This window comes from Myotis brandtii, unplaced genomic scaffold, assembly GCF_000412655.1.
Source record: "Myotis brandtii unplaced genomic scaffold, ASM41265v1 scaffold191, whole genome shotgun sequence".
NCBI classification, from domain to species: Eukaryota; Metazoa; Chordata; class Mammalia; order Chiroptera; family Vespertilionidae; genus Myotis; species Myotis brandtii.
Genome location: NW_005357115.1, coordinates 4,242,337 through 4,264,907, shown reverse-complemented (window position 1 = coordinate 4,264,907; position 22,571 = coordinate 4,242,337). Strand labels below are relative to the sequence as shown.

General features: G+C 38.9%; 1 protein-coding gene across 3 annotated transcripts in view; it reads left to right on the top strand.

Annotated features, from left to right (window-relative positions):
- The window catches only part of THADA (thyroid adenoma associated), a 296,168-nt gene that overhangs the window by 100,298 nt on the left and 173,299 nt on the right, over positions 1-22,571 (top strand). For all 3 annotated transcript variants that reach the window (XM_014538458.1, XM_005864760.2, XM_014538457.1), the window contains exons 27-28: positions 20,855-20,944; positions 22,288-22,419. In XM_014538458.1, coding sequence (XP_014393944.1) covers positions 20,855-20,944; positions 22,288-22,419 — 222 coding nt within the window. The remainder of the gene's footprint in view (positions 1-20,854; positions 20,945-22,287; positions 22,420-22,571) is intronic.

Sequence of the window (22,571 nt, the reverse complement as noted above, 5' to 3'; positions counted from 1 at the left end):
TGTTGAAGGGTGCCTGAATATGTCCTAAGGTTTAGAAAGCACGTCTTTTATTAACCAAAGTTTTCTCCTTGCTTTGTTGTTACTCAGAAAACTTTCAAAATCCAGTGTCTTTAGCTGGTATTATTGCTATTTATTTGGTTCCTTGTTTATAGTTTATAAATGCTCACATCTCTATAATACAGGTATAAAATGCAGCCCCAAAGACCTTTGGTTCAGCAGTCTTCCCCAGATAATTGCTTGCCAGAGTAAAATCATTTGATAAACTTGAAGATAGATTAAAGCCTGGCTTTATGCTCAGTGTTCCCTCTACACAGCTTTTGGGGGTCAAAGGTGGTAAAGCTCTGGGATGGCCTGGAGCCAGCGCAAGCAAGTGCAGTCACGTTGCCTTTGTTGAGGCAGAAGCCTCTAAAAACTATGAAACTGCCAAAATTACACTTGTGCATCTTGAGGCTTTTGATTGCAGAACCTCTGTTGGAAGTTGAGTGGTACAAGGCAGCCTCATTCTGGCCAGAGAAGCAAGTGAGAGTAAACTCGGGTCAGCCATGCCCCCCACATCAGGGAAGAAACTGCTTCTCCAAGTAATGCGCTCAGAGACAAGCTTGAGAGGGAAGTCCATGATACTACTCAGCTGGCCAATCAGCGGAGAGAAAGTCCCCTCCAGTGTTTTTTATTTTACATTCATCCAAGGCTGAAACCTATAATTAAATTTTCTGAACAAAGCCCCCTATTAACACACACCATCCATATTGATGACTAACAGCTCTTCTTTCCTGGCACATAAGGAAATCTGTAATGCTTAAAGCAAAATAAAGACCCTAGTCAGGTTGGGGGAGGTGTAGTTAGGGCTGGGTTTGCCTTTCAAAAGTCATTTTTCAGGGCTGCTTAGAGTGAACCTTTCATGGTTGCTGCATTTCCTCAGGTTTCTGTGATTTACTGAATGATATAAAACTTAGCCACAGTGATATGACTTTATTTAAATATCTATGAAAATATGCTGGTTCTTAAACGTTTTGGAACATTGTTTAGAAAAATTCTCTTTTTAATTCTTTAGTGTGGGCAGGAGGATAGACTTATGTGAAAATGTTTAGGATAGACCCAAATACAGTTCATCATGTTACTTGTTTGCCAAAATTTCAGGTGGCTTTCCAGTACTTGAGAAATAAGTTTTAAATTCATTAGCTTACCTAATTCAGGGCCTTCCACAGTCCAACCTCCTGTATACTAGAGGAGCTTTTTCCTCCGCCTTCTCCATTGTCCCAGCAGGCCTTACCTATCCATGCCGCGGTGCTCATTCCCCTTCTCCTCCACACACATTCTTCCCCCTCCTTCACTCCTGGGAAAGGTTCCTGGCTGTTCTTCAAGGCCAGGCTTCCCCTAGACTAGTCCAGGACCTCTCTTTCCTCTGCTTTTCCAGATCTGCCAGCCTCCTGGGTGCCTCACCTCTTGTGAAACTGGCCTTCGCTGAGCATCCCTTTGTAGGCTCTCCCCTCTGCTTTAGTCTCCGGAGCAAAGTTATACCACTTCTATTGCTCTTACCATGCCAATCCTTCAATCATAGTTGGTTTTTAGTTTTTGTTTTCCCATTAATATCTGTCTTGTTTTTTTTTAATACATTTTATTGATTTTTTACAGAGAGGAAGGGAGAGAGATAGAGAGTTAGAAACATCGATGAGAGAGAAACATCGGTCAGCTGCCTCCTGCACATCCCTACTGGGGATGTGCCCGAAACCAAAGTACATGCCCTTGACTGGAATCAAACCCGGGACCCTTTAGTCCGCAGGCCAACACTCTATCCACTGAGCCAAACTGGTTAGGGCTGTCTTGTTTTTTTAAACTTAATGTTAAGTTCCTTGAGGCTTAGAATTATATCTTATGAGCACTGAGCATAATGCTCAATACATGTTTGTCTGTTGGTACAAGTCTCAAGCCAAAGGCTTGATATATTTGCAGTATATAAAGGCAGCAAGCTATTTTCAGAACCACTGGGTATCTTTGTACCAGGTTTAATTTTTGGCTCATCAGCTTGGTAGTGGAGATTTTAGGCTCAGTTCTGTCCAGAAAAATCTATTTTTCAAATCTTTTCATGAATAGAATGGTGTTACAGTCACACCCTGGAGCAGTTTCGCTTGGGTACTGCCAACTCTTTCTTATGCTGACTAGCTGACCCACACTGAGTGTGCCTCAGATCTCATTTCAGCTTTCTGGGTTACTTTTATTTTTAATTAAAAGAAAGCTTATTTCTAAGACCGTCCTTGAACCATAGGCAAGTGAATATTAATGAAATGTTTATTTTCTTGACTTGAATTCACTTCAGGTGATAACTCAGGTAGGATTATGACTTGCCAGTGATCTGACAAGTTCCTTATTCAGGGTAGTTATTGACTTTGCAGTATTAACCTTTTAGATGTAGCATGAAGCTAGTGTCTTGGTGTCTGAGCCTTATAAGGGACTGGCTTTCTTTTACTTATGTGTTTTGAGTTTGAGGAAGATGCATACTATGCCAAGTTGGGACTTTCGAGACTTCAGTGCTTAACTCATTTGATCTGAAAATTACTGGTAAAATTACTACTTCTGCCAAGTATAAAACCAAGTCTTAGAGTAGTGAATGCCCTGGTATGACTGACACAGCATGTTTTTAAGGCTTCTGAAAACGTTGGCCAGACTCTGAGAAGAGATTTTAACAAGCCAGTATGAACCCATGCACACTGAAGTCAATCCTTCACATTTGTATAGCGCTTTTTGACACTCCTGTATTTATTCATTCAACAAATATTTTTTAGCACCAGCTAGGAGCCAGGCATTTCACTAGGTTCAATGGATACAACGATAAGCAGTCACCAGATATTTAACTTCTCTGTTATTTTGAATTTTAATTTCTAGCACATTTCTTCTTACTAGGGTGTCGGCAACTTGGGGTGTGGGTCTTTGTCTCATTCACTGCAGAATCTCCAGCACCTAGAACAGTGCCTGACACATAACAGAAGCCTAGTAAATATTTATCAACATGAATGAAGTTCTACAATGAGGGAAGCAAGAGTTGCTGTAAGAGCACATAGGGGATGCATGTGATCTGGACAACGGGGAATCAAGGAAGACACCCCAGAGCAAGAAAGACAAGGAGTGAACAGAAGGAGAGGCAATGTTTACCTGGGAAATAAGATGGTGATTGCTCCTGTGCACAAGTGTGGGGGTGAAAGTGAGCCATCACAAAACATGATGCTGTGCAGAGTGCAAGAGAGGGGTGGCATGAGATGAGGTGGGAGCAAGGAATGCATTTTTAAGCACAGGTATAATAGGGTTAGATTTTAGTTTGATCATTTTGACTACTGTGTAGAGAACACTCTGTAGCTGGATTGGAAATAAAGCTGAAGACTGGGAGATCAGTTTATAGGAATAGTTTTGTTTGCTAGGATAATGTAGACTAGCAGTACCCAGACTTTTGGATTTCATAAACCAGCAAAAAAATTATTTTTAATTTTGAGGATCAACATAATAGAGTTGCTAACCTTTTCATTTTGTTAAGTAAGGACATTAAAAAACATACCCTGTCAGAATTATTTCATAATATAAAGGACTATTCAACATTCATACCCACAATACCACACACACAGGAGAATCTCTAATAAATTTTAGGTACAGTGGGGCCTTGACTTACGAGTTTAATTCGTTCTGTGATGGAGCTCGTAACTCAAATTACTCGTGTGTCAAATCAGTTTTCACCATTACAATGAATTGAATGCTGGGCTGATGTTGTGGCGTTCACTGTGACGTTCGCTGCACCAACTAGCGGTGGGGTATCTGAAGCTGGCTCGTAACCCGAATTTTAGCTCGCAACTCAAAGCAAAAAATCGGCCGAGATACGGCTCGTATCTCGAAAAACTCGTTAGTTGGGACACTTGTAAGTCAAGGCCCCACTGTATTTAAATGGAATACATTTAGCTTTATCTAAAATTTACTACATTGCCCTGGTTTTTCTAATTTTCTTCATGAATGGCTGGGCACCTGTGTGGTCTGGTATTGTAAACCAGTGATCTAGCCTAGGAAAAACATGATGGTGATCTGAATTAGAATAGTGATAATGGAGATTGCATGATGTGAATAGAATTGAGAGATGGGAGGTGGAATCAGCAGAACGTGGTGATTTCAAAGTACTTTCCAATCTCTTATCTTATTTAATCTTAATGGTAACCATGTGAGGTAGTTACGTTAGGTATAATTGTCCCTATTTAATAGATGAGGAAACTGAGACTCAGGTGACTTACATAAGTCACATTTCTGATGAATAACAGAATTGAAACCACCATTGAAGTGGTGTGGGACTCTAGGTATGTGGCTCTCCTTCCCAACCCCTTTTTGGTTTTGCTCCAATTTCAGGGAAGAAAGGAAAGGAATCGTGGGCTCCATGTGAGTCATGTCTTTTAGGGCAAAACACATGATATATCCGTTCTTAGATAAAACAGTATTTTAGTGATGACTCTTTGATTCATCCTTGTTTTGCAACATCATCCATTACCAATCTATGAACTTGAGTAACCCCATTTAAATTAGGGCAGAGGAGGCTATGAGGCTTCTCTGGCTGTATTTTCGTTTTTATCCTGTGTTACTCTTTGTCCTTACTATAAATAAACCTTGGCTACCCTATTTATGAGTTTTGTGGAGCATGTGGGAAGTGAGGCCTTGTGTGTATGTAAGGATATTTATCTTCTACCACCTGGTTTGTTTTTATTTTTCCTTTTCTTCCTTAGCGTACATGCAGATTAAAGTAATTTGGTGCTATGTAAGTTCTAAAAAAGGATGGAGTAGAGTATATGATGGACTATGCTTTGTTGAAGGGCAAGGAAAGGAAGTGGAAGTGAATAAAAAGACCAACATTGGACTTAAAGGAGGAAAAAAAAATGAAGCAATAACAATTTAAATTGGGCAAAAGGAAAAAATGTATTAGAAAAAACTTGTGGGCAGTTCCCTGTAAATGGCTTTATAAACAACATTTTTGGTGTGTAGTCATAAAATCCTCTGACCTATGAAACACCAATTTAATGGAATTAATTAAAAATAAGATGGAATGCCAAAATTTACATATGAAAACTATCAGGGACTGTTCCTTTAATTTGCTTTTATTTAGTCTTTACATCAATCATTTTTGTAGGTTCCCTGTTTTCTGGAAAATTTGGAGAATTTTTAGAAAACTATTAGAGTGACTTTAAACTTTTTCCATACAGACTCAATTGCTAGCCAGTCAATTGTAATCACAAATAATTATGAAAAATATGGCTTTCTTTTCCAAGGAAATTTGTGTGTAGGTTCAGTTATGATGTAATGGCATGGGCACATAAAAAACAAATACTGTTTTCTTTATCATGTGTGAGTGGAAAAGTGTGAGAGCAGCATTATATACCATCATTTGTATCATTTCACACATATCCTGTGTATGAGTGTGTGTGTGTGTGTGTGTGTGTGTGTGTGTGTTTAGACCAGCGGTTCTCAACCTGTGGGTCGCGACCCCTTTGGCGGTCGAACGACCCTTTCACAGGGGTCACCTAAGACCATCCTGCATATCAGATATTTACATTACGATTCATAACAGTAGCAACATTACAGTTATGAAGTAGCCATGAAAATAACTTTATGGTTGGGGTCACAACATGAGGAACTGTATTTAAAGGGCCAGAAGGTTGAGAACCACTGGTTTAGACACTTTAACCATACTTTTTCTACCAATACGAATCCATCCATCCCATTTTATAGCTTTCTTCTTGGCCTTTGGCTCCTATAGATACATAATTAAGTGTATGATTACTGCAAAGTATAGATGTTAACATATTCATGATACTTGGCAAAATTTTTTTATGTCAAACCCAAATTTTAGTCATGTTTTCAGTGCTTACACTTCATGTATTTTTAAAAGCTATTGGTATAGTAGGAGTGAAAGCAACTTATGTTCTCTGGTACTCTTGGATCTTAGAACTCAGAGTATGTTGACCTTTATGGTAATTTATCCTAATCTCCCCTCTATTCCTTTTATCTTCTCTTTAAAGTGGGGAGGGGACAAAGAGGGCTAGGTAAAAGGAGCTAAGGCCAAAGAACAATGTGTGTAATTTGTTGAGAAGGTACAGTGTTAGATTTTTCCAGGTATTATCTCATTTCTCACAGTAGCTCCTCAAGGTAGGCACTACTACTCCCATTTTATAGAAAACAAAATGGAAAGGTACACAGCAAGATTGAACAATGCACCCAAGGTTACACTGCCAATAGGTAGAGCTCCTCTGGTCTGACCAATTCCAAACCTTTGTGTCTCACTACATTATATTTTCTCATTCTCATTCCACCACAGAATAAATTATCTATGGTTTATCTATGGTTTTAAATTTGACTCTATGATGTAGTAGCAGCTTTTTCTAAAATAAAATGCTGTCCATACTATTAAAAAAATATTTTACCATTGGAAATAGGCTTAATGTAGTCCAATAAATAATATTTGAACTGCCTTAATATGTCTAAACTAATAGCATTATTTTACTTTAAATGTAATTATATAATTAAGGCAGCATTTGCCTTAACATTTGTGAATTTTGTACATTTTAAAGACTTGACTTGGAGGTATTTATATACTTCAGATATTTACTGGGAAGTATCTTTGCAAGGTTAGGTAAAACATTTTACCAGACTCCCAGTTTCAATGAGTCTCTGTTCAGAAAGGTTAAATAGCTCTGTAGAGTAGTCTTTGGCATCCAAGCAGCTCCTCTGCTTAAATATGGTGAACATAATTGACAGTCTTAGTAATAAGGTCACAAAGTCAAAAAGAGTTACCACAGTGTGGGCAAGATTTTGACCATTCGGAACAGTATGTGAAAGTTGGTTAGCTGGAAGGATTTCCTGCCTTCTTAATAACTATTGTGTCTCCATTGCTTTGGAGTCATAACCAAATTGGAGGAAGGGGAAAATCCTTTAAGTAGAACATTTTGCGCTTAGAGTTGGTGTTCTTTAGCTTTACATGATGAAAAGCTTTGTGAATGAGTATAAACTAGAACCGATCCTTTGAATAAAATGCCTTTCTGCTATATTGCTTATTCACAGTGGTCTTCATTTGTGCCTTCTTCTTGTTGGCCTCTTTTCTAACCCTTGTTTGACACATTACAGAACTTCATGTTTCTCTTATTTATTTTTTTTTTGCATTGGAGTGTGTATGTGTTTGTTTGTATGATAGGAAGAAAAGTATTGCAGTCATTCTAAGAAATGGCTACTGCCTAAAATTTAAAATCAGTGTTAGAAGAGGAATAGAGATTTAAATAGGGACCAGAAGAAAACAAAACAAAAGTAAATTAACATTCTTCAGAGAAATGAGATGAAATTGATGAAATAAGAACAAGATGGTATTTTTAAAAGAGTAATCAGGGAATAAGAAAAAGCTCTAGGAAATTAAAAATATGATAACCCAATGAACATTTCAATACATAGGCTGGGAGACAGAGTAAAGGAACCCTTTCAGAGGTAAAACTAAAGAAAGATGGAACATGGGAGAGAAAAAAAGGAAATTAGAAGATTATTTCAGGCAGTCCAACACCTAATTTATAGGAGTTCAGAAAGGAAAGCAGAGAAAAGTTAGGGTAGAAAATTGTCAAAGAAATAGCACAGGACAATTTCTTAGAACTAAAAGGATACAAGTTTCAGTACAACAAATAAGAAATTGTCCATACCAAGACACATTCATTAAATTTTGAAAATTTTGTGGAGAGAAAAAAAGTTCCCAAACAGAGAATTAAGGATCAACATGGCAGCAGAGTTAAATGATAGAAATTAACAGAGCATTTGCTTCAAAATTCTAATGGAATGTGATTTTCTTCCTATTAGTCTTTAGTTAGCTAGACTTTATTTATCACATGTGGAGATAAAATAATAAAAATGTACTTTTATTCAAAGATATTTTTAAAAATTAAGTACCAAGGACACTGGATTTTTCTCTTTCTACTTTCAAAACATAAATGAGTGAAGCTCCTAAATATTTTTTTAAAGCAGGTGTCTGAAGAACATTTATTTTATTTAGCACACCTAGGTTTGTCACTCCTTCTGAACAACTGTATAGATTATATGTATAAGTTTAACTTTTTTATGTATATAGAAAAGCTCTAGAATGGAGCAAGGTAAATTTTCTTTTACTACTTATTTGTATTACCTGATTTATAAAAATGAACATATATTAATTGTAATTAATAGAATACTAGAGGCCTGGTGCACGAATTCGTGCACGGGTGGGGTCCAGCTGGCCTGCCCAATGGGGGCCATCGGGTGGGTCACCCGGGGTGAGGGGCTGCAGATGGTTTGCCGGCTGGTCCTGCCCCAGATCCGGATCTGGGTACCCGCTCAGGGGCGGGGCTGGCCAGGGTGAGGCGCTACAGGCGGTTTGCTGGCCGGCCTCTCCCCTGATTGGGGTGGGTGGGCCCACTTGGGGGCGGGGCTGGCCAGGGCAAGGGGCCATGGGTATTCTGGTCATTCTGCTGTTTGGTCAATTTGCATATTACCCTTTTATTATATAGGATGACTAAAAAGAGGGAACGAATAGAGGCATGATTTATTCCTTTATTTAGTTTTTAAAATGTAGGAAGTGCATGCTGTCTGTCTCCTCTACTAGATGTGCAGGAGATACAGTCAAGGTGGCAAACACAGCCTCAGCCTTGGAAGAATTTGGGCCTGGCTGTTGGGGGAAACACGCATGGAAGGGAATGGCTCCCAGCCAGGTTGAAAACCTGCCTCTGTGTGATCTCAGTGTACAGGCTGCTCCCAGGGCCAAGCAGATGGCTTTCCAGGGTCTGCAAAGAGGTGGCAGCCTACTGACTTCAGAGCACTTTAAGAAATCGGCATTCGTGAGAGCACCAAACACGGGACCCTGATCTTGGAATGTCTAATTTAATAAATTTCACTTGCATTGCTACAGAAACCAACATGCTTCCTGCTGCCAGCCCCAGGAGCCAGAGGTTAGGGTTTTTAATAATAATAACAATAATGAGTTACACTTATTCCAGATTAGTTCTCTGGCTCCCCAAAGAACCAATATCTAAGATGTCCAAAATGTTCCTTTCACAACTCTGCCAAACGCTGGCTTTTCCTCTCCGTCTGGAGATCCAGCCAATCTGTTGAAAATTATCCTTCTTTTTTTTTTTTTTTTTTTTTTGAGTACTTCCAGGCAGTTGTTCGTAGAGAAGACTAAATTCTTCAGTCTGAGATGAACATCCACTAAATGGACTCTTTTCCATACTTCTGCAGCAGCAGCAGCAGATCACACTTTGTGTTATGAGTCTTATTTCATTTCTTCCAGCTGTGAATTTGGGAAATTGGGCACCGGATATCACATCATACCAGTTATGGGCAACAGTGTGTGTTAATTGGGAGTGTAACATTTGCGTGGTGACTGCTTGTTATTTGTTATTTGTTTTTGTTTTTCATGTAAATAAGTCTTAGCCTGAGTTTTCACAAACTTACAAAAAACATGGGTTCACTGGGGAAAAGGAAGCATTGAGTCTGAATAAGAACAAGTACACACACTGTCCTTTACTAATTTGATTTGCATGGGAGTTAGTTTTGTTTTTGTTTTCAGGGGAAAGAGTGGGAATGGTTAGGAGTTTTGTACTGTGTTAGTAAGATTCTCTTCATTTGAATATAGGAGAAACTTGATACTTATTAGGCCAAATGGAGTATATGTGGTCCAGTGATATCCAGAAATACTTTTTAAGAGCAGATGGATAGATTTTTAAAGATTAGTTTAGCTGGTAGTTTGCCTGCTCATGTACTCCCTTTAAGGTTAGTGGGTGGGCCTGGCTCAATATGTGGAAGTAGAATTAGGTTGGAACTTTAACCTGATTTGACTAGGATCCCTATCTGACCCCAGCATGAGCTTCTTTGAAAACTGGCTGGCCTGGACCACTGTGTCTTCTGCTTGTCAAGTGGATGCCTAGAATAGGGATGGTTAGATTACCTGTATATTAGAAACCCTGAAAACTCTAGCAGCGGTTCTCAACCTGTGGGTCGCGACCATCGGAAAACACATATAGTATATCAGATATTTACACTACGATTCATAACAGTAGCAAAATTACAGTTATGAAGTAGCAATGAAAATAATTTTATGGTTGGGGGTCACCACAACATGAGGAACTGTATTAAAGGGTCGCGGCATTAGGAAGGTTGAGAACCACTGCTCTACTGGCTAGATAGGGAAACATGAGAGTTGGATTCTAGCCCTATACTTTCCCCAACCAGTATTTTGATCTTGGGAGATTCACTTAATTCCTTTGAATACCAGTTTCATCATCTGTAAAATTAAATGATTACTAGACCTTTTCTAAGAGTCCTTCTAGTTCTAATACGTTCATTGAAGTCTGGGACTGTGTTGGCACCTTCCCCTTGTTTAATGATGTGAATTGGCAAATTAATATTAGCGTAATGGAAATGTCTGTAAGGTTTAGAGTAGGATCTTGACAGAATTCATTGAACAAAAGTGTTACAGAGATAGAAACCAAAAGCTTATTTTGAAATATTGGACCTTGTGCTAAATTAGTAATGTTAATGAGTAAAAGAGTAGTTTCTACGTGATTTCTAGCATTTTGGATGAGGCAGGTTCAGTACTGTTTGAGCTGTTTGGATGTTTAATGCATGTGCTTGACTAGGGTTTTAATGGTTATATGATTTTCTTTAGAATTATCAAATAAGAGTTTCTTTAATCCTGTACATATCTTTAGAGTCAGGCTGATGGGGACAGGACCCCTGTGGCTAAAAGGAAGATGGCCCATCCTTAATTGAGGTGGGAGACTTGTAGAGGGAGTTCTAATAAAACAGTAAGAAGGCGACAGATATTTTCTGAGTATCTTCATGTGCTAGTACCATTCAAGGTGTTGGGGTTAGATCAGGAACAAGCAAGTTATTATTCTCAAGGAACTAACTTCCAAGTAAGAGGACACAGACTTGAAACATGTTTTAATAAAGCAACAGTAACTATTAATGTTATGAAAAAGATAAAATCACCATTGTAGAGAACAGTGGGCAGTGATGGATGGCATGTGCTGGTTAACTAGAGAGATAAAAAGATGGGAATAATAGGAAGTAAGGAGGTGTTGCCTCTGGAGCTCATAGATGTCAGGGCTAAGGATGAGAGGGAGGCCAAAATGATGACACTTACCTCAACCCTGTTTCAACCAGAACAGTTCTGGTTTTATTTTGTTTTTATTTTTTAAATATTGAGATTATATTGGGGGCGGGGGTGTTGCTTTAAAAGTTTGGAAACCAACTGAATTGGAATAAACCAGTTATGTTCATTCTTGCCCCCTACAGTCTTAACTCTTGAATGTTTTCACAGTTGTGATAGGCAAAATAATGATCCCCCAAAGACATCAGGTCCTAATCCCTGGAAGGAAAGGGGGGGGTGGTCTTTGTGGATATGATTACATTAAGGATTTTATGATGGAGTGGTTATCTTGATTTATTTGGTTGGGTTCTAATGCATCAATAAGAATGGAATAGCGGGAGATTTGAGAGACAGAAGAGGAGAAAGCAGTGTGACCACAGGTGGAGATTGGAGTACACAGCTACAAGCCAAAGAATGCCAGCAGCCACCAGAAGCCAGAATAGGTGAGGGTCAGAAACTTCCCAAGAGCTTCTGGAGGTACCCTGCTGACACTTTGATTTTAGACCATTGATATTTATTTCAGCTTTCTGGTCTCCAGAACTGGGAGAGAATAAATATAGTAGTTAAACTGTGTGTTCCTGCTATCAGTATCCCTTTTAGTTAGTATTATCTTTTCCATATAGTCTAATGCTAACTCAGTGCCTTGAATATTCTGTTTCAGTTACCTATTGCTACATAACAAACACCCCAAAATTTAGTGGCTTAAAATAATAACAATTTCGTATTTCTCACAATTCTGTGGATTGGCTGGGTTCAGCTGGGTGGTTCTTCACCATATGGTATCATCTGTGGTCATGCACGGCACTACATTTATTTATCTGAGACCTCAGCTGGGGTTGGAATGACCAAGATGGTCTCACACTCACGTCCAGATCATCTACTGGGGGCATAACTAACTGGGGGAGTGGGGTCTTTCTCTAGCAGAGCAGTCACATCTTCAAGACAGTGAATACAGAGGCTGCCATTTCTCTTGAAGCCTAAGGCACAGCATCACGTCTATCGGCTTTTGTTGATTAAAGAAGTCACAAAGCTAGATCAGAGTGAAAGGGGGAGGAAGTAGAGCCCACCTCTTGAAGGAAGGGAGGCATGTACACTTGGGGAGGGCAGTGGGAATTGTGGCCATCTTTGGAAACATTCTACCACAAACTGCTTAGAAAATGATTATTGATTAACTATTGGAGGTAGACTGATTCTGATATTTTATAGATGATGGAATTTTCTAAGAAGAAAAAATTCGGGTGTAAAAATATCCATATAAACTGCCTGAATGGGACCTTGCACACATGAGGAATTCAAGAGATACGTGTTTACTGACCAACTGGCTGTGTGATGAGTGGAAATGTATTTCCAGGCCCACCCTGGGTCCGTGGTTTCACACGCGGGATGGCAGTGCACTTCCAGAACTGAGACCTTTCACCTTCTCTGGGTATAGTATAGTGATGGGTAGTTGGTTTTGTTTTGTTTTTATTTGAAGGGAGGGATTAGAAAAGCATTCAACAGATCGGGAATTTCATGGCTATCTACAGAGGATAAGAAGGGAAATGAGACTGCATGAGACCTGGTCAGAGTCATGCACTTAGAACAGAGGCCCTGAAGAAGATGCCTTTACTAGTACTTTAACTTCCTACAGGGTTTGCCTGAAATTTAATTACAGGACTTCCTGCTGGAATGATTACAATGATTACAGGTGCTTGTTGAGTGTGAGATTCTGACTCTGGGACCACTGACATCTTTTTTGTCCAATCACTGTCTCTTCTATAACTGCTACTACTCTAGGGAGAAATGCTGGTGTCAGAGATGGGGGAGAGGATTCTAGAACAGAGTCAGAGATGGGTCTCCCGGTGGAATTCCAAAACAAGATTTCTTTGTTATTAGTTGTTTCTATTTTATTAATGCATTTGATCACCCTTTGAAGTGTGTGTGTGTGTGTATGTGTGTGTACGTACTGTTTTTCTTAAGATGAAGCTTGCTGTTTTTATCAGTAATCACTGTGGCAAGGAGATATAGGCCCTTAGCTGATTTCTCTCTGGGTGGTTTTATAAGCCACAATCTGGGGAGTAATTAGGTTTTCATACTTTATTGGGTTCCCATTTGAAATACAATCTGAAAACCTCCAGGCTTTTGTCTTCAGCATTTGTTTTCATCTAATGACCAGATTTATGGTGTTTGCTCCATGGCCTGTGAATAAATCCTGTTTAAAAAACACAAGAAAAAAACCAGGTACAAGCTATGCAGCTCCTCACTGTCTACTCTAGTTCCTTACTCCTGCCTGTCTGTGCTTGCCTTTGCTAGCTTTCTCTTTTTATACCTTTGTGCATTATTCTGTGGATCCCCATTCCTGAGATGATTGAGAATGATAGGGAATGTGTATGCAGGAAATGGGGCTAGAGATACCTTATTTTTATTTTTAGCATATTTCACCAAATGCTTCTTCTCATTGCATGATAGTTTTCATCCGGATGCTTTTGTTAATCTCAGAAACATGTGCTTCTGGCATTTCAACCTTTTATATGTGGCAGATCTTAGGACAGGGTCTCTAAGAGAAAGAGAAGCTTGATTCAAGTGAAGGTTTTTCTATGCTAATTTAGATTCAAATGTGTTAGGTGGCAGGCTGGATTCAAAGACTACCAAAATGGTGAAAGCTCTAAAACTAGACTCTTGGCATTGCCAAGGTTAGATATGAAGTGTGCAGACAAAGGTAGGCTCTGGTCGTGGCTGGAGTCGGGACTGCCATCCACACATGGCTTAGCCAAGAAGGAGATGCGTCGTTCTGGGTTAGTGCCCAGGTGTATGATCAGCCATAGGAGAAGCAAAGAGCGTGTCACACTGGCTACGTTAAAATGGGTTCAGATTGATATGGAATAGTATTCTTGATATATTGCTAAGTGTAAAAAACAAATTATGGAATAATGTATAACGGGGAGAAAAGTATAGATGGACAGACATCAACAGACTGGCAGCTATTTTGGGGTGGTGAGTTTGTGGTGATTTTTAGATTTTTTCCCTTGCAATGTTCTTTATTATCAAAATTTTTCTCAACAAATAAGTAGTGCTAATTTAAAAAAAAACTTTTAAAATAAAACAAAATGGTGTCAAGCAGGCATTTTCATTCATTCAGGAAACCTCTGTGGCCTGCCTACTTTGTTCTCTGCCCTGGCTGGGCTCAGGGGGTGCCCATCACTGAGCACACCAGGCAGAAGAGTGCTTTGGTGGAGCCCACGGCCACTCTGTGCTGCTGGTACCTTATTCTTGATGCTAGAAAAGTAGATTTTTTTTCAAGGAGCTTCTGTTTCCTCAAGGGCCTCTCATCAATTGTATAATCTTACTTGATGGGTCAGGGACTAACTCAGCTTTTGTCTAGCCTGACAGTCCCAAGTTAAAGCTGCTTTATTCTTACCCTCTATCCTGGCTTGTTTGTTTTCACCTATGTCTGTCTGTCTTATCCCATTCACAATTTTTGGTGGTCTCCTTTTGTCTTCCTAGGAGCTTGAACTTACAAGAGGTTCAGTTTTCCCTTTTGGCTATCACTTCTCTTGTTTTCATAAAGTTGCTGGGCCAGTTTTTAGCCTCATAGATAAACAGGTTTGAAATGGCTGTCACTGGAGAATTTACCCCCAGGGCTTGCTATATCTGTGCAGGTAGCATATCAGCCTATTTGCTTATTTGGGTGAGCTAGAATTGAACTGTTTGCAAACCAGTGAGATAAGCTTTATGTTTGTGTTTAAAAAATTTTCAAGTCCTGGCAGGATATTGAATTTATTAAGTCAAATGTGATTCTGAATGTCCTCAGATATAGCTAAGGAGGCACTTTAAGAAATTATGAATTTGTCACCATTTTAAGTCATAATTCCTTTTCTCCTTGACTATGTCAAGGACTCTGTCCTTTTGTTTTGTTTTATTCACTATTTATTAGGCACCAGCTGTGAACTGAGCATCATACTTAGCACCTGAGATAATGTGGAAAAATAAGAGATATAGTCTTGCCCGTGCAGGATGTATAATCTGGTGGGAGAAATAAGAAATTAAATGAGGAATTCCATGTATGACATGCATCAAGTGCTATGATGGGGTGATTATAGGTTATAGTGTAAGACCAATGGCAGGCACGCAACCCATATTTGGGACATTAGGAAAGTATCCCAGAGGAAGTTATCCAAAGCCCAAAATTGAAGAATTATTTGGAGTTAGTCTGGGATAATAAAGGGAAGAAGCTTTTCCTAGCAGAAAGTACAAAGAGCATTTGCCAAGATCTGGGGACTAGAAAAGTATTGAATATTGATAGAATTCCACCCCCCAAATTTACCAGTATATGTCTAGGACTGGACAAGTGAGTCAAATTAAGCAGAACTTCGTAAATCAGGCTAAGGAGTTTAGACTTTATTCAAAAAGCAGTAGGGAGCCATTAATCTCATAATATCATATGATTAGATTTGTATTTCAGAAAAAGAATTTTTGTCACAATAGAAAGTTAGAGGAGGCAAGATGTGAACAAAGAGATCAGGTGAGAAGCTGACACAGTATCTAGGCAAGAGATAATAGCAGTTAGACTTGGGGTGGCATCAGTGGGGAACAAGAGACATGGATTAAATAGATACTCCAGAGGTAGAAACAGCAAGAGTGGCCTGTTGACTGTATACCTGGGGAGTTTCAGGCTTGGAAAATTGGGTGGGTACCAATCATTAAAAGAAGAGAAAAGGCATAAGGCATAGTTTTGAGGTTAACTATATTAGATTCCCTCCCCCCCCCTCGGCTAATATTATTTACCAATATTTACCAGAGAAGAAAAATTTTTTTACCAGTCAATGGACATTTACATAGTATTGTGCTGTGTATCAGGAGAGATGTAAGGAAGTATAGATATGGTCCCTTACCTATAGATATTTATGCTCTAGTTGAGGTTAACAGGTACACATTTAGTGAATGTCCATTGGATCACTATATTTCTACTCCCTAGTCTAGTCTATCTGCTCTTGTCACATCTCTTTTCTGTTCAGAAACTTTCAATGCCTGTAAGACACAGATATCTGCTTAGTCTGGCATTCAAATTTCTAAAAAATGATATGCCATCCTACCTGTTCTACTCTTGTTATGAAGTCCTCTTTTTATCCAGCCAGTTTATCTACCCACTTGTTCCTGTACCTGTCCACTCCCTCTATGCTGTCTTCTCCTTTTTAATCCACTCTTACCAGTTTTTCCAGACTCATCTTGGTTTCCAAGTTTCCCACAGAACTTTCCCTAATCTCTTCAGCCCCAAGTGATCTTTTCCAACTCTGTACTTTTATTGTAAGCACTAGAGGCCCTGTGCATGAATTTGTGCATGGGTGGGGTCTGGCCAGCAGGCCCTGATCGGGACGGGGGGGCCTCCCTGGGGCCCAGCTGCCGGGGAGAGGGGCCATGGGTGGTTGGCTGGCCGGCCCGTCCCCTGGTCAAACTCCCGGTTGAAATCCCAGTCGAGGGGACAATTTGCATATTAGCCTTTTATTATATGATTATTCATTTGACCTTTACACTGGTTTGCCTTACATTATTGGTTATATTGAACTAGAGGCCTGGTGCACGAATTTGTGCACCAGTAGGGTCCCTCAGCCTGGCCTGCAGGATTGTGCTGAAACAGGCTCTCTGACATCCCCTGAGGGATCCCGGATTGTGAGAGGGCGCAGGCCAAGCTGAGGGACCCCACTGGTGCATGATTGGGACTGGGGAGGGACATGGGAGGTTGGCCAGCCGGGAGGGACTGCGGGAGGGCTCCAGGGCGTGTCTGGCCCATCTCGCTTAGTCCCAATAGGCTAGATCCCAGCAGCAAGCTAACCTACTGGTTGGAGTGTCTGCCCCCTGGTGGTCAGTGCACATTCATACCGAGTGGTTGAGTGGCCTTAGCATATCATTAGCATATTATGTTTTGATTGGTTGAATGGCCAAGTGGTTGACTGGATACTTAGCATATTAGGTTTTATTATATAGGATGTATATGCCTTGTCTTCCTAACTAGATTTTAAGCTCTAAGAGCAGTGACTATGTCATATTTTTAGTATCTCCCATAGGACCTAGCACAGTACCCAACATGAAGTATGTAGGTACTTTTTAAATATATTTGCTACTTTCTTGAGAGAAATATGCGTACACTACAGTTTTTATTAAGTAGCAAGTGAGAGGTAAAACTTCACATGTCCCAGGACTCAGAGGATGGAGATTCAAATATGGACTAAAATGATTTCATGACCTTGGCCTTTTAAAATAAGGCCTAGATTATAGACCTATAAGGGCAGCCCCAAACCTATGAACTGCCTCCATATAGAGAGACTACTGAAAGTGGTAATTTTTCACTCAGTTTAACTATAAAATGTAGACATTGTTAGTTGAGGGCTGGTATTAATATATTAGCAGTCTAAGATCTGGATTTAAGGTGCTGTAGAACTTTGGTGTAGTTGAGAATCAGGTATGAGTGAAGTTTGAGTTCCGTTTAGATAATTCTGACATCCTCCTATAGGCCTTGCCTCTTGAGACTGTTTCATAATACACAAGAATTGTTAACACTGCATATCCCTAAGAGCTGAAGCAGAAATTGAGTCAACATTTTCTTAACAGTATTGTGGAGCTAAGAATGCTAGACTAGAAAGGCACCTCCTTGTGTTGAGTATACCTGAATAAGGTCAAATTCTCCTTAGAAAATATTTTTGGTTTTACTTAAACCCTGACAATGCACATTGAGTATTTCATGGTCCTCCCGCATTAAGTATGGACAAAATAACTTGAACAAAATGTTTTTAAAAGATGTAGTCAAAACCAATCAAGCTACTAAGTACAAAACAATTAGTTAAAATGTTCAGCCCTGGCCGGTGTGACTCAGTTGGTTGAGTATCGTCCCATACACCTACTAGTTGATGCTTTTTGGGTTTTGTTCAATAAATTCTATTCTCTATTGTCTTTTAAGGAATTTAGAAATTTTAATTTTTACTTCTAAGTCTTGAATTCACTAGAATTTAATTTTGTATATTGTTGCAGGTTGGGATCCAATTTTAATTTTGTGTGGCTAATTAGTTATAGCATGTATGGTTTTCATAGTACTAGCATCTGCATGCCAGGTCTTTCATAAATCAGTTTTCATATATGTGTGTATGTAGGTGTGTTGCTGTGCTCTCTATTTTATTTCATTGGCCTATTTGTCACCACGGTGTTCTAATTACCACTAAAGTTTTATTCTAGCTACTTGATTGTATGAGACCTGCAACTTTGTTGTTCTTTAAGATTATCTTTGCCACTCTTGCTTGGCCCTTTGTGCATCTTTATATATTTTAGAATCTGGTTTCACACACACACACACACACACACACACACACACACACACTATTACAATTTTTATTGGAATTGCATTGAATTTGGGGAGAAATTCAACTTTATAATATAATCTCTCCTACTTAAGACTGATGTCTTTTTTTATGGCATCTCTTTACTAAAAATATGATACACTAATGTAGAAAAAAAGAACCTTGAACTCTACCTCACACCATATTTTAGATGGATTATAGACCTCAACATAAAGCTATTAAACTTGTATATGAAAACAATATCTTTGTGATATTCAGAAGGCAAAGATTTCTTTGGCTATGGAAAGCATGAATCATAAAATAAATAAATTGACCCAATTTGGACTTCATTAATATTTTAAAACTTCTGTTCATCAAAATATATTAAGGAAATAAATTGGCAAACCACAGACTAGGGAAAAGTCCATGCAATGCATAAATAGCAAAGAAACAAGCAACGTAATTTAAAAGTGGGCAGAAATCTTGAATAGATACTTCGCAAAAGGCAATACCAATGACCAAAGCACATGAAATATGTTTAACATCATTAATCATCAAAGAAATGCAAATCAAAATCACAGAGCGATACCACTCCATATCCACTAGGATGGCTAAAATGGAAAAAAGAAAGACAGTAGCAAATGTTAGAAAAATACTCAGAGACACTAAAACTCCTTTTGTTGTTGTGAGTATGAAATGCTATCGTTATTATTTTGGAAAACTGTCAGTTTCCTAAAATATTAAACAGACTGCAGTTTTATTCTCAGGTGTTTATCTAAGAAAAATGAAAATATATGTCCACAAAAAACACCTATAGAGGAAAGTTCATAGCAGCTTTATTCATAATAGTCAGGAAGTGGAAAGAATCCATGTCTGTCAGGAGGATAGGTAAACAAATTTGTATATTCGTATAATGGAATACTACTCAGCAAACACAGAATCAGGCTATTAGTACATCGAATAACATGGATGAATCTCATAAACTTTATGTCGAGTGAAAAAAGCCAGACACAAAAAGTTATGTAATGTATTATTACATTTATATGAAATTCTAGAATAGACAAAACCAAATTATGATGATAGAAATCAAATCATGATTGCTTTGAGGATTGGGAGTTGACTGGGAAGGGGCACAAGGGAACTTTCTGAGATGATAGAAATTTTCTGAGTCTTCATAGAGGTCTGAATTACATGAGTGTATGCATTTGTGAAAACGGATTGAATGGTACACTTAAGATTTGAACATTTCACTATGTATAACATACACTGCAATTTTTAAAAAATATGATGTTTTGTGTCTCCATTAGTAGGAGCATACATCTAGAGTTGATAAGAGGGGGCACGTTAGGGAATATTTATACCACCCCTTCAGAGTAGTTTTTTAATAGTTATGGAGATAGAGTATTTAACTAAATGCTGTATTTAGTTTGAGCTATTTTCAGGACCTTGTCAGAATTTAAGAGTAGTGTTACTAAAGATGAAAAAGGTAGTCCTCACAGGTGTTTGCTGGGATTGGACCCTCAGAACTTCACACACCAAGTTCATACTTCTGATAACCATACTCCAGACAAGGGGTCTCAACTGGAGACTTTTCCCCCTCAAGGTGCATCTGGCAATGGCCAGAGACATTTTCTACTATCTTTGCTGGGGGACAGTGTTATTACTATTGGCATCTAAGGGATAGATGTTTTGAAGGCTGCTCAACATTCTGCAGTGCCTAGGACACTCCCCTACAACAAAGAATTATCTGGTCATTGAGAAACCTTGTTCTAGACCTTCCCTTTATTAGTGAAACTGAATCAATCTCAGTCAACCAGGTGTTGACTGCATTCATAACCCAAATTAATTGTTGGAAACTTGGAATTTTTACAAATGATGTACTTATCCCTGACAGAATTTAATATCAAATATTTGTAAATATACATAATCTTAAATTTTGAGGTCAATTTCCACATATTAAGAGCACTTCCCAAATCAAAGTTAAATGTATTGTTTCTACTGATTATTAGATTCTTCATATGTAGGTTTTGTTTTTAACATTATTTCATTAAATATCTAAGGATAGAATGTGATTACCAGAGGGAAGGAGGTTGGGGTAAGTACAGGAGGGTAAGGGGGAATAAATGGTGATGAAAGGAGATTAGACTATGGGTGGTGCACCTACAATACAATATATAGATGATGCATTATAGACTTGCATACTTGAAAACTATTTAATTAATCAATGTAACCCCAATAAATTCAATAAAAATATATTAAAAATAAGTGAATATCTAAATAAATAATCTCAATTATCTCTCTTTTAAAAAAAAAGAGGCTTTATTATTAAATTAGAGGAAATAATGATAGTAATTCCTCTCTTTTTCTCTCTCCATAGAATGACAGGGAGTGAATTTTTTTCTCGTTTCCCGGAACTCTACCCTTTTCTTCTCAAGCAGTTAGAAGCTGTATCCAATACTGTGGACAGGTAAGGCGAGAATAGGGTGGGGCAAAGTAAAATCAAGATGTGAATAAAGGGAGACTTTTCCCTCCAGGCAACAGTTTTCAATCAACTTCTTCCTTGTAACTTAGATGGATTTTTAAAAAGTGCTTCTTTATTACATCACTAGAGGCCCAGTGCACGAATTCGTGCACGGGTGGGGTCTGGCCGGCTCACCCCAATGGGAGCCTATCAGGCCCGGCCAGCAGCGGGGAGGGGCTGCAAGAGGTTAGCCAGCCGGCCCTTCCCCCAATCGGGATGGGGGTCCCGATTGGGGCCCAGATAAGGGCGGTTGGCTGCTGCAGTGCGCGTCATAGCCACTGGTTGTTCCAGTTGTTCCACCATTCCGGTCGCTGAGCTTTTATATATATAGATGTTGCCTGAGTCTCTTTGGTAGATTTATACATGAAAAGTTGTATAAAATGCCATTTTGATATTATAGTTTTAAAATCCTGTTTCCAGTGTTATAAAGGAACTAGCTTCCTAGAAGCACATGGTGATTTCTTCTGTTAAGAATCATTTTCTTCCTAAATTACTTAAAAATGTGTGTGTCTACATATTGAGTTTATTTTAATGCACACCTGTCTTTTTTTAAATTGCTGGCCTGTTATGGCTGATATTGTGAAACTACAGCAGTTAGCTGACTAACCTGGTCACCTATGATTAGAAATGGTTCTGGTGTACCTGAACAAAGATGGCCAGTGACCCTGGAAACACAAAGCCATAAAGAGGGTTTCCAGGCTAATCAAGGCAGATGGAGAAGTTCACCATTGTCCTTCCAATCACATTCTGTAGCTGATGGTGGAATTTTTAGTATGCGCATCTTTTTAATTCTTCTAGCACTTGGTATGAATTTGTACTAGTTGCCTGTAATGGGAAAATAACATAACATCAATGAATTTTACTTCTGTTTATGATGCATTTCCTCATTAGTAACTTGTGCAGACGGGCTTTTCTGGCCCTAGTAAGTGACTGTTCATGTTTTCTTAAGTATATTTGGATGTTGAAAATTTCACATTTCATTCTCTGGAACAGGTACCTGTCCTGTATGAACAGGTTGAATAAAAACAGCAGACTTGAATTATTAAATAATTAGTTTTGAGAAGAGAATCGGGTGCAAAAGCCCAATCCATGGCTTTGGCACTTCTTCCTCATTTACACATTAGGAATAGATTATATGAATGGGGGGGAGGGTGGGGGATGGAAAAAAGGAAAACTATCCCTTAATCATAGAGAGTCTCATTTTATATACATAATTATTTAATGAGAAAAATAGTTGAAGATAGCGCCTCTTAATTTTTAAATCTTTTATGTGCAATGATTTTTTTCAGTGACATAGGAGAACTAAACCGTCAGCCCAGCATGTTTCTCTTACTGTTGGTGTTGGGGCGACTCTACCCTTCCCCGATGGACGGCACCTGTTCTGCACTCAGCATGGCACCTTTTATCCCCTTCATTATGAGGTAGTGGGTGCTTTGTGGCAACAATGGGGGTGGCCGTGGGGGCTTAATGGGGGCATTTTATCTTGTTCTTATTTCAGAAATTACAGATTTTTTTCTTGGGGGGGGGGGGGGCGGGGCTAGTGAAGAAAGAGAACAGGGAGTATTGCCATTGC